At 45.6% G+C, this 12,857-nt stretch overlaps 2 protein-coding genes across 6 annotated transcripts in view; one reads left to right on the top strand and one right to left on the bottom strand.

Moving 5' to 3' along the window:
• Nucleotides 1-2,010, bottom strand: part of Eif4ebp2 (eukaryotic translation initiation factor 4E binding protein 2) — a 26,787-nt gene extending 24,777 nt beyond the window's left edge. The window contains exons 1-2 of the mRNA XM_048808865.1: nucleotides 1,994-2,010; nucleotides 1-99 (exon numbers count right to left, since the gene is read on the bottom strand). The exon at nucleotides 1-99 is cut by the window's left edge and continues 251 nt beyond it. Coding sequence (XP_048664822.1) covers nucleotides 1-99; nucleotides 1,994-2,010 — 116 coding nt within the window. The remainder of the gene's footprint in view (nucleotides 100-1,993) is intronic.
• Nucleotides 1-12,857, top strand: part of Lrrc20 (leucine rich repeat containing 20) — a 103,900-nt gene that overhangs the window by 1,387 nt on the left and 89,656 nt on the right. The window contains exon 1 of one of the 5 annotated variants that reach the window (XM_048809475.1): nucleotides 8,166-8,366. The exons of the other annotated variants lie outside the window; for them this stretch is intronic. The gene's annotated coding sequence lies outside the window, so the exon portion shown is untranslated. Of the gene's footprint in view, nucleotides 1-8,165; nucleotides 8,367-12,857 lie in introns of those variants that run through there. 5 annotated transcript variants of the gene reach the window in all.

The following is a 12,857-nucleotide window of genomic DNA, read 5'->3' on the forward strand; positions in this document are numbered from 1 at the left end:
CAGCGGCGACGACGACGACCGGAAGCGGGCGAAGGCGGGAGCCAGAGGGAGTTCGGGGAAAGCTTGTCGGCCGGAGGTGACGTAGATGCAGGGCGGGACCTGCGGGGCGGGGTTAGAGGGCGGGGCTTAACTTGGGCCTGAGGGAAGTGGGTTGAGGGAGTCTGTGTGAAGCGTTACTGAGCCTGGCGACGGAAGACGAGGAGGACTTTCGTGTGTGTGTGTGTGTGTGTGTGTGTGTGTGTGTGTCTGTCTGTCTGTCTGTCTGTCTGTCTGTCTGTCAGTCAACGTGTGTGTGTCAATCAATGTGTATGTTTATTTGTCAATCAACGTGTGTGTGGGGGGGTTGTCAATCAACACTACTTTCATTAAGCCAACTTCCGCTTCCTATCCATTTATAGCCCCCAAAAGTGCAATTGTGGGCTGGAGTTGTAGCCCCGTTGGCAGAGCATTTGCCTAGCATGTGAGAGGCACTAGGTTCAATCCTCAGCACCACATAAAATAAATAAAATAAAGGTATCTGTCAACAACTGAAAAATATATGTGTGTGTGTGTGTGTGTGTGCATAAAATAAGTAAAGCGAAACTGTGCCTGTAATCCCAGTGGCTCAGGAGACTGAGACAGGAGGATCACAAGTTCAAAGCCAGCCTCAGTGAAAAGTGAGTTGCTCAACAACTCTGTCTCTAAATAAACTACAAAATAGGGCTGGGGATGTGGCTCAACGGTCAAATGCCCTTGAGTTCAATCAGTAACACCACAAAAAAGTGAATTCGTACTTTAAATTGTTTATTATTAAATACAAGCAGTGCATGCACGATGCATTAAAAAAAAATCAAGCACAGCAGAAAGATTTATGGTGCCATTTTCTCCCAGATTCTCAATTCCTCTTTTCAAGCACAATCATTGGTATCAATTTATTGTGTATGCTTCCAGAGACAGTCCCTGCACACACACACATAAAACAACATATGACCATTAGGAAAAGGAAAAGACCAATAGCCACCCACATCACAAGGATGAATATTGCTTTAATGAGTAAAGCCAAAAAAGATTAAGGGTTTAACATAAGTAAAACACTGATGATTTCACTATTTAGAAAGCCCAGCAGGTGTTTGACAGGGATGCAGACAAAAGAATGTGCACAGAGAAGTTTGGGCCAGATCATAATGTGGTACTGATTTTGTAGTGAGACCCCCAGAATTTAGAGCGAAAAGTCTTCTACCTGCCCTGCAGTCTGGAGCCCCCAGAACTGGGGTGGGAGGAGAAGGCCGAACTTAACTTTGAAAGCTCTACCACTTTGGATGTGGCAAGAGAAAGAGGCATTTTCAAGTGGAAGGAAAAGGCAAAAGATAGCAGTTTACATTTGTGGAGAGCTTACAAAGTGTGTGGTTTACAAAATGTATCCGTCTTTGATCTGTCTTTAATTACAGAGTTCTTGTGTTCTAGGGACATCGGTGGCTGTGGGCTGGCTTTCTGGCTACAGCAAAGGGTGAAGATAGTAGAAGAAGTTAGAGGGCGAGACTCAGATGGGATGAAGTAAAACCAATGAAGGCTGAATTAGAATACAGTCCTCAGGTTTGGGGGAGAGTGAAGTATCACCCGCCTTTTAGCTATCTTGCAGTCCCTCCAGCAGTATGTGAAGTTCCAGTTTCTTCATGTCCTTGACCGACACTTGTCAATGCCTGTGTGTTTTATTTTAGCCATCCTAGGTGATGTGGAGTGGATCCTCATTGTGCTTTTGATTCGCATTCTCTAATGATTAATAATGCTGAGCATCTTCATGATGCCATGAAGCCATCCCAAGGTCTATCTTCTTTGGAGAAATGTCTACTCAAATCATTTGCCCATTTTAAAATTGGTTATTGGACTTATTATTAAATTTTAAGAGCAATTTATGTATTCAGAACACCAGAACTTCATCAAATATATGAGTTGCAAATTCTCCTCCCATTCCGTGGGGATCTGAGTGGGCACAGGATAAGAAGGCTTTTCTCACTGGGCACGGTGTCGCATGCCTGTATTCCCAATGGCTTGGGAGGCTGAGGCAGAAGGATTAAAGCCAGCCTCAGTAACTTAGTGAGGCCCTAAGCAACTCAGTGAGACCCTGTCTCTAAATAAAATACAAAAAAGGGCTGAGGATGTGATTAAATGCCCCTTGGTTCAATCCCTGGTACCCCACCCCCTCAAAAAAAGAAGGTTTGTCTCAGGGTAGGGTTCTCTGTAGGGTAGTTGGGTCTTGGCCAGCCATTTAACTAGGGGAGCCCCCAATGCCAGTATCTGTAGATGTTTTGTCTTTTGATTGTCATTGTTCCCCAGAGCATCCTTGATTTCCTGCCAGGGCATGTAAGTCTGAGTACCAGGTATCTAAGGGCCAAGCTGGAGCTGAGAGGGAGCAGGGACCCCTCTCTCCATTCCGAATATGGGCTTCCCAATGCAGACTTCTCATGACTCTGTTTTCAGTACAACTTCCTCAGGTCACAGCTGGGATGTGTCTCAGAGTCCTACTGGACTGTGCCTGTTGTTCAGCCTCTAGAGAAGACAAGCCCCTCATCCCCCAGGGGCACAGAGGAGGTACTCATCCATATAGAATGGTGGAGGGGTGCTGGTGGGGGGGGGCGGTCCAGATGCTCCTTTCAGTGATATCAAATCGGTTCTTTTTTTTTCCCAGCTCCATCTCTAAACCCCGCTCCCCCCATAACAGAAGTACCAGGACTCTCCGCAGGCTGAGCCTTCCTGGAGTCCTGGATACCAAGTGGCCTTTTTCTTATTAACTGCTTCTTCACATTTTCCAGTCAGCCTCGTCTCTTGTCATTTGTCTCCACTTTCTAGCTTCCAAAATTGTGTTGCCCTCCTCAGACACTGCCATACCCTTTCCTGGCTTCTTAGTCCTTAAGGGTTTTTACCTTTTAAAAGTTCATCACTGGGGAATGAGATTGATCAAATTATGTTATGCTCACCTACAAATATGGTATAATGAGTTCACATGTTATGTATGATTTTTTGGGGGGGGTACCAGAGATTGAACTCAGGGGCACTCGACCACTGAGCCACATCCCCAGCCCTACTTTGTATTTTATTTAGAGACAGGGTCTCACTGAGTTGCTTAGTGCCTTGCAGTTGCTGAGGCTGGCTTTGAACTCATGATTCTCCTGTCTCAGCCTCCCAAGCTGCTAGGATTACAGGTGTGTGCCACCGTGCCTGGCTATTACGTATAATTTTAATGCACCAATAAAAATAAACTAAAGCTGGGCGCAGTGGTGCATCCCAGTGTCTCTGGAGGCAGAGGCAGGAGGATTGTGAGTTCGAAGCCAGCCTCAGCAACTAAGAGAGGCCCTAGGCAACTCAGCAAGACCCTGTTTCTAAATAAAAAGGTTGGGGATGTGGCTCAATGGTTGAGCACTCCTGGGTTCAATCCCTGGTACTACTACTACTACTACTAATAATAATAATAATATTAATAATAATAATAATAATTAGTAGTAAATAAATTTTAAAAAGAAAAAGAGGATTAAAAGAGGATGCTGGGGGGCTGGGGTTGTGGCTCAGGGGTAGAGCACTTGCCTAGCATGTGCGAGGCCCTGGGTTCAATCCTCAGCACCACATTAAAAAAATAAATAAACAAAATAAAGGTATTGTGTTCAACTACAACTAAAAAATAAATGTTTTAAAAAAAAATAAAAGAGGAAACTGGGCATGGTAGCACATACCTGTAATCCCAGTGGCTTGGGAGGCTGAGGCAGGGGAATTGCTAGTTCAAAGCCAGCCTCAGCAACTTAGTGAGGTGTTAAACAACTCAGTGAGACCCTGTCTCTAAAATAAAGTATAAAAAAGGGCTGGGAGTGTGGCTCAGTGGTTAAGTGCCCCTGAATTCAGTCCCCAGTACCTAAAAAAATTGTCTACTCTCATTTCAGAGAGGTTTAATGGGAGAGAAGACATAAACACTTTGTTTAATCTTTGTTTCACTTAAACAACATATTCCATGTTTTTAAATAGTGGAGCAGGCAGGAGTGAGTTGCAATAGCAAAAAAGACATTCAGAGAAGAAAAAAGTAGGTGCTTAAAAGAACTTAGAGAAAAGGGGCTCCAGGCTAGGCCTCCAGGAGTGACCTTTACAACATTGTAGAGAGACTTCTTGGGAAGTTTGGAGTCTGAGCCATACGCAATCAGGAGACTGGGGACAGACAGCAGCTCTGCCCCAACACAGCCTAAACTCAGAGATGGGGATCAAAGCCTCACAAAGCCTGCTGCATCCTCATCAGCAGGCGGATGCCTGGAGCAACACTACCTCTCAGCCACTCAACTCAGTTCTGAATGCAAGTCCTGTGGGAGGACATCTCATTGGTGTAACTCAAAGCACTGGCTATAAGGGATCATGGGAAAATATTGTTGAGCTTCCCAGCCTGCCTGCACCTTGTGAGGAAGAAAGAGGGAACCAGAAGGCAGTAAGAGCGGTATCGAGTCCACTGACCTGTGTATCCACCAGGAAAGGTAGGGGTAGCTCAGTGGCTGAATGAGCGCCTGACCAGCAAGCATAAGCCTCTGGGTTCAAGCCCCAGCACTGGAGGAAAAAAAAAAATCTAGGAATTTTTTTTTTCTTTAAGCTGGACAATGGAATTCACTCCACCATCTTTCTCATCTCTTCTACTTTCCTTCCTCCTAGCCTCCATGATTAATTTTTTACTTTTATAATTTTTTGGTACCGGGGATTGAACCCAGGAGCCCTTAACCATTAAGCCACATCTCCAGCCTTTTTTTTTTCTTTGTATTTTTCATTTAGAAACAGGGTCTCGCTGAGTTGCTTAGGGCCTCACTAAGTTGCTGAGGCTGGCCTCCCAACTTGCGACCCTCCTGCCTCAGACTCCTGACCCGCTAGTATTACAGATGTGTAACTACCATGCCTGGCTCTGGAATTAATTCCTAAAAGCATCCCCTCCTTGCCTCACCTCAGAGGTCAGAAAACATTTTGTATAAATGGTCACAGGGTAATTGTTTTAGGCTTTCCGAGTCACATGGTCTCTGTCACAGCTATTCATTTTGTCGTTGCAGGGCAAAATCGGCCATAGACAATATACAAACAAATGAGGTGAGTCCAGTCATACTTCATTTACAAAAACAAGTGGCCGTGGCCGGATTTGGCCTGCAGCTGTCCTCTGTCTTTGCTTTTACTGCCCATGAACTCAGCAAGTACTAAATGAGCATCTACTGTGTGCCAGGCCCTGCTGATCACCCCTACGCCCCAACTTTTCTGCCTAACTCACACTGGTACTGGCAGCCCAACCAGGGAGCTGGCTGGGTCCCCACTGGCAGGATTATATGCCACCCATCCACTCACCCACATAAGAAATAAGGGATCAATGTAAAAAAGAAAAGTGAATTTTATGCACTTTGATCAAACTGGAGAGGAGCAGCTACTAGATTGTGTCTCCTGTGTCCCTTTAGGAGTAGTTACAATTCACAGAAACAAAGGCCAGGTGACTACGTGTGTAGATTTCGCTAGGCTGTACTAGCCAGAGAATATGTTTTAACTTTCTTGGTGACTGTCCTTAGCTGGAGGAACTTTGGGAAATATGTTTCAACACCACCCCTATTTAATAGTCAGTTTGGGAGCTGGGGGTGTGGCTCAGGGGTGGAGGGCTTGCCTAGCATTTGCAAGGCCCCCGTTTTAATCCTCAGCACTGCAAAAACAAAACAAAAACCTCTTTGGAAGCTGAGAAAGAGAAACTAGACTCAGTCCCAAGCAGAGTGTTGGGGGCGTGGGGAAGGGCCGTAGCTTTTCAGGTTTCCCATTCAGACGTGAATTTGTGTGGATCATCTGGCTCGTGGTGTACTTCACATGCACTACGCCTTTCAAGTGTATGCGTGGATGCATTTTGATAAAGTTTACACCCTTGGGAACACTGCCACAACCAAGATACGGAACATTTTCGTCATACCCCAGAATTGTTTGTGCTCCTCTACAGTCAGCAACCCCCAACCCCAACCCCAAGCTCCAGCCTCAGGTAATCAATGATCTGCTTTCTCTCATTTGTTTTGTTTTGTTAGGAGGGATTGAACCCAGGGGCACTTAACCACTGAACCCCATCCCCAGCCCTTTTACTTTTATATTGTATTTAGAGACAGGACTCACTGGGTAACTTAGGGCCTCACAAAGTTGCTGAGGCTGGCTTTGAACTCGCCATTCTCCTGACTCAGCCTCCTGAGCCACTGGGATTATAGGCATGCACCACTGCACCCAGCTTTTCTCTCATTTTTGATTAGTTTTATTTGTCCTAAAACTTTATAGAAATGGAACCATATTGCATATGTTATTTTATGTCTGGCTTCTTCACTCACATATACGCAGCTTCTATCAGTCGTGTGGTTTTTTTATGGCTGGGTAGTATTCCATTTATGGATATACCAAAGACTGCTTATCAGATGAGAATTTAGAGGAAAGACATACTTTTGTCATCTCCCCTATAGCCTACCATGGGAGACTAACAGAGCCTCTAGTGATCTCAGGTTAGATATTCTCTCTAAATGAGGTTATCTAAATAGTTGGCGACTGGGAACTGCTGAGTAATTATGACCCCACAACCAGAGGACCCTCTAGAGCCATACCTGATGTATTGCCAGTGTGGAAAATGCAAAATATACTGCATACAGGCAACCCTGTCTTGGAATTTTTAAAATTTATCAATATACCTAGAGTTTCAAAAAATTTGAAGTGACCTGCTGTCCTAACCAGGGGTACCCTGCCTGTAGTCATCCATCCTGGTATTTTGCCACCTTAGTTTCCCCGAGCTCATCCTTGTAACTCACCTACATTCGCCTGCTGCCTGTTCCCTCTGGTGCTGTCTTTCCCAGGGTCCGAGGGAGGCTGGTCCCCACCCTTGGCAATGCAACCACCCATATGAGATCTGTATCACCATGAGGATAATGGTTCCTTACATCCGGATAACATTTTTCCACTTTACAAAGCACTTTCACAACCCTTATCTCAGCTGAGCCACAGCCTGTGATGGGAGCAGGGTGCTTGTTATCCTTATCTACAATTTGCAGATGAGAAACTAAGGCTCAAAGGAGGTCACCCACTTCTCCTGGATCATGCAGCCAGGAGCTGGGGGAGCTGGGCCAAGAGCTCTGGTTGGTCCTGTGGACTCTCTCCTGCAAGCACCGTTCTCTGGCATTCCTAAAGAGTACCAGCTATCCCTCAGGTGCCCACCCTTTATCATCACATCTGCTGAAGTCCAATGAGTTCAGCAGTATCATTTCCTGAGCTCTTGAAATATAAGAAACAGACTGTTGAGAAAGTGATAATAATACATAATAATAGATAACATTTGTAAGCATTAAGGCTGGGTCAGGCGCTATGCTAGATGCCTGTTAGAGATCTTTAATACCTCAACAGCCCACACATGGTAAGAATTATCATGCCTATTACACAGATGAGGAAACCGCCTCAGAGAAGCTAGCTTGTCCAAAGTGTCCTCCAGAAGTTTCTCCAGTCTTTCGTGGTTGCTGGGAACAGTTCACCATGCACAGGTTTTGACATGCTTTGGTTCAAATGCTGGCTGTACCGCCAGCTTGCTCTATGATCAGGAACTCTGGGCCTGTTGCCTGAAAAGTAGGAGGAGCAATCCTTTATTTAAGAGTGCTTTTCTGAGGATTAAATGTCAGGCCCAGCCAAGATTTGGCTGATGGGGACGGTGATCAGGCATCATACGGAATCCAAGAAGGTGCCAGAGTCCATCAGGGCTGGAGGGGACAGGGGGGATGGCTGTCTGTCCAGCTATTTCATGAGAGGGCCATGCTTTGGTCTCAGTATTTACTCCTTTGGAGGCCTTGTTGGAGGGGTCTCTTGTCTGTCATTTTAGACTTCAGACAATTAAGGCCGGTTGGGCGCCGTGGGCACGCCTGTAATCCCAGTGGCTGGGGAGGCTGAGACAGGAGGATCAGGAGTTCAAAGCTAGCCTCAGCAATAGCGAGGCACTAAGCAACTCAGTGAGACGCTGTCTCTAAATAAAATACAAAATAGGGCTGGCTCAGTGGTTGAGTGCCCCTGAGTTCAACCCCTGGTACCAAAATAAAAAATAAAATTAAGGATAGCTTGCTTCAAGCTACTTGGGCATAACAAGGTGCTCTGTTGAAACCAGTTTATTATCTGCCTGCTTACTACACTTCAACACCTATCCTTCCTGTCTTTCTTCCTCTCCATCTTGGGTACAACTCCCCCTCTGTTGCTCCTGGCTGCAGGGTGGAAGGAACAGGAACGTCATCATGGGCAGTAGTCTTAAGGTCACACCACGTCTGGTGGAATGTGCTGAACTTGAGAGTTTGAGATCCAACTCTAGAGAGCACTTTTGAAATGGAAATGCAGTCATCCAAACAGTGAGTGGTGAGCCACGCCCTGCACCGCCCAGCCCCAAGGCAGGGGACACTGTGTACAGAGCCGTGAGCCAAAGGCCTTGCTGGCCAAGTTGAGGCAAGAGGTGCTCTGCCCCGGGAGCCCTGGCCTCTCTTGGGCAGAGTCCAGGGCTTCCAGTGGGAATCCTTTTGTGGTGATTGGGTAGGCACGGTTGGGATCAGAGAGGAAGATTGAATCTGTTATTGGACAAGCTGCCTGGCTTCCATCTGTCCATCAACTAATTTATTCCAAACCATGTGCTCAGCTCTGAGTGTGGCCCTAGCTCCCAGTGTGGGCAGGGACCAGAGCAGACCTGGAGGAGCTCCCACCTAGCCATCCAGTCCGCCTGCCTGGGACAACTCCTTGCACCACGGCCTCCGCAGGATTTGGGTGGGGCTATTCATCCCTCCACGCTGCTGAGCCCTGGGGTAGTGATGACTGGCTGTGAAGCTGGGCCATGTCGCCAGCCCCTCTTCCAGGGCATCCTGGTCCTCTTTGAATCTTGAATAAGGACCAGCACGGTCTGGTGACACACAGACATAGAGGTGAACACGTGGAGTGCTGGACACTGAATGGTGTTCCCTCAAAATTCTTCAAAAAAATTTTTTTAAAAAATATTTTTATTTGTAGATGAATACAATACCTATATTTTTAAAATTTATTATTTATTTATTCATTCATTCATTCTAATTAGTTAAACATGACAGCAGAATGCATTTCAATTCATAGTACACATATAGAGCACAATTTTTCATGTCTCTGGTTCTACACAAATTACAGTCACACCATTCGTGTCCTCATACATGTACTTAGGGTGATGATATCCATCTCATTCCACCGTCTTACCTACCCCCATGCCCCCTCCCATCCCCTCCCTCCCCTTTGCCCTATCTAGAGTTCTTCCATTCCTCCTCTGCTCCCCCCATCCCCATTATGGATCAGCATCCACTTATCAAAGAAAACATTCGGCCTTTGTTTTTTGGGATTGACTTACTTCACTTAGCATGATATTCTCCAACTGCATCCATTTACCTGCAAATGCCATGATTTTATTCTCTTTTAATGCCCAGTAATAGTCCATTGTGTATATATACCATAGTTTCTTTATCCATTCATCTATTGAAGGGCATCTAGGTTGGCTCCACAGTTTAGCTATTGTGAATTGTGCTTCTATAAACATTGATGTACCTGTGTCCCTGTCATATGCTGATTTTATAGACCAAGGAGTGGGACAGCTGGGTCAAATGGTGGTTCCATTCCAAGTTTTCTAAGGAATCTCCATACTGCTTTCCAGATTGGTTGCACCAATTTGCAGTCCCACCAGCAGTGTAAGACTATGCCTTTTCTCCCACATCCTCACCAACACTTATTTTGTTATTAATTTATTTTTATGTGGTGCTGAGGATTGAACCCAGTTCCTCAAAATTCTTATGGTGGGCTGGGGTTGTAGCTCAGTGGTAGAGCGCTTGCCTCGTATGTGTGAGGCACTGGGTTCGATCCTCAGCACCACATAAAAATAAATGAATAAACAAAGATATATAAAAAAAATTATTATGGTGAAGTCCTCACCCGCCCCCAAGGTGGTTGTGTTTGTAGGTGGGGCCTACAGGGAGATGACTGCAGTTAAAACAGCATTCATAGGGTGGAGCCTCTTCTGATAGGGCCGCTGCCTTAATAAGAACATGGGGATGTTAGAGTTCTCCCCTCCATGTGAGGACACAGCCAGAAGGCAGCCATCTGCAACTGGGAAGATGGCCCTTGCCAGGAACCCAGTCAGACAGCACCTTGAGGTTGGCCTTCTAGCCTCCAGAACAGTGAGAAAATAAACTTCTGTTGTCGATGCCACTCAGTATGTGGGATTTTTTTCTTTCTTTCTTCTTCTTCTTCTTTCTTTTCTTCTTTTTTTTTTTTTTTTTGATATAGCTTTCCCCTATACTAACCAGTAGGACCTTGAATTTGCAATCCTCCTGCCTTAGCCTCCCAAGTAGCTGGGATTATAGGCCTGCGCCACTGTGCCTGGCGCAGTCTGATTTTGCTAAGGCAGTCTGAGGAGATCTAAGGCAGGGAATTATTCAAAAAGCTCTATTTTGTTCTATAAAAAAGAAACCCGAGGGGCTCCAGTGTTCCTGGGCCCCTGTTCTGCGTTTCTCCAATGAACTTTGTTCCCCTTGGTTTGCTGCCGTCAGTTTGAACTGGCCCACGTCCAGGCCCTCTCCAGGCCCTCTCCAGGCCCTCAGGCCCTTCTAGCTACCACTGTTGTCCTGGGCCTCTACTCAGCCATTCATTGCACACAAACTACTTTGATGTTACATTCAATAGACACTTTTTAGTCCCTGTCTGACTTTTTTCTTTTTCAATGCTAGGGATGGAACCCAGGGCCCTGTGCATGCTAAGTAAGTGCTCTCCAACTGAGCTACACACCCAACATTTTGTAAGATAAAAAAGAAAAATTGAAGACAGAGTCTTGCTAAGTTGCCCCGGCTGGGCTGGAACTGGCAATCCTCCTGCCTCAGGCTCCTGAGTAGTTGGGATTGCAGATGTGCACCATCATGCCCGGCAATTATTTTTTAAAAAATTCTTTCTCCTCCCTTGCATTTCTGGACCCTGGTCCCTTCTGTTTCTCTTCATTCCTTCCCGGCATCTCTTTTTCAGTCTTTAGCCACCATCTGCCACCCAGCTGCCCCACACAGAGTGTTGCTGTTAGCCAGGTCTTGCCTCTTTGTTCCTTGCTGGCTGCCTCCGAAATCTGTGGGTACAGCCCAGATTCCTTGCTGAACCCCTGACAGGGTGTCTCTCAAGCACATCGCGTGGTGTGTCCATTAAATGGAGCCTGCTGTCTCCTGCTCTGCTCTCATTTCTGCTTCTTACTCTCATATGGACAGCCCGAAGAACTATGAGTATTTATTATTTCTATATGGCTTTTTTTTTTTATAAACATACAAAAGAGAAAAGATCAATGGATGCCCAGTGCCCTTTCTAAAGTTGCGGCAGAGAAGTGGACCCTTGTCTAGGAGAGCAGGGTATAGCAGATTTCTAGTGAAGTCTCTGTTATGGACGGTTTTTGGGAAGGGCTGGGGCAGGCTTGTGTGAGACACTGAAGTGTGGAACACTGCTTTGTTATGAGATGGGGCTGGACCAGAGATGGCACTTTGGTGACCACATCCAGCTCACAGATGCATTTTTTTTGGCTCATCTGAATTGTTCAAAATTGATTGATGGGTTGTCAACGTTAAAAAAAAAAAAAAAAAAAAACTGGGTATTCCAGCCAGGCGCAGTGGTGCATAGCTGTAATCCCAGAAACTCCTGAGGCTGAGGCAAGAGAATTGCAAGTTCAAGACCAGCCTCAGCCCTCAGACTTAGCCTCAGCAACTTAGTAAGCAACTAAGCCCTAAGTATGATCTTGTCTCAAAGATTGAGGATGTAACTCAGTGGTAAAGCACCCCTGTGTTCAATCCCCAGTACCAAAAAAAGCAGGGGCGGCCCTGGATATTCTAATATAAAAGATATATTTCTAGCATTTTAAAAAGTCAGGTTTAGCCATTCTAGGCCACAGCACAGCAGCAATATTTGGAGCTGGTTTACAGCTGCCCCATCAGAGGGACCATTCTCCAGTCTTCACCTGCCTGCTTTACTCTATGTAACCACCTGGGTCCTGGAAACATATGAATTTGTTATATCTGACCTAGATATTCTCCAGTTTTCATTTACCCTGTGATTTTTTTTTAATTATCATATTTAGGTAGCAGAGAAATTTTCCTTGGGACTTTCTTGAGCTTCCCCCATATGACTCATCCTTCGGTGAGAAATACTCTGACTACCTGCTGTCTGCCTCTCTCTCCACTCCCTTGTCCTGTTCCTATACTTCCTCGGTTCAGGTCTTGAGCTCTCTCAGAGGCTCATTCCATCTCCATTCTGTGTCTTTTTTTTTTAGTACCAGGAGATTAAATCCAGGGTGCTTGACCACTGAGCCCCCTCCCTAACCCTTTTTATTTTTTTATTTGAGACAGGGTCTCACCGAGTTGTTCAGGGCTTTGATAAATTGCTGAGGCTGGCTTTGAACTCCTGAGCCTCCTGCCTCAGCCTCCCGAGTTGCTAGGATTACAGGTGTGCGCCACCGTGCCCAGCATCCTCTGTCTCTTCAAAGCCCAGCCTTTGCAGGCATTTAGGTAAAAAGCATGTGTGCCTTTGCCTTTCCAATACTCTGTCAGTTTGCCTGATATTTATTTGCACGTTTATTTACTATTTGGTGGTACTGGGGATTGAACACAGAAGCATTCTACCACTGATCTACATCCCCAGCCCTTTCTATTTTTTAAAAATATTTATTTTGGGGGGATACCATGTTACCAGCTATGGCCCCCTTCTCCCTTGTGGGAGAGGCCTATGTTACCCCTTTTAAATAAACCCTGCTTCATATATATATATATATATATATATATATATATATATATATTTTTTTTTTTTTTTTTTTTTTT

Source organism: Marmota marmota, unplaced genomic scaffold (assembly GCF_001458135.2).
Source record: "Marmota marmota marmota unplaced genomic scaffold, marMar, whole genome shotgun sequence".
NCBI classification, from domain to species: domain Eukaryota; kingdom Metazoa; phylum Chordata; class Mammalia; order Rodentia; family Sciuridae; genus Marmota; species Marmota marmota.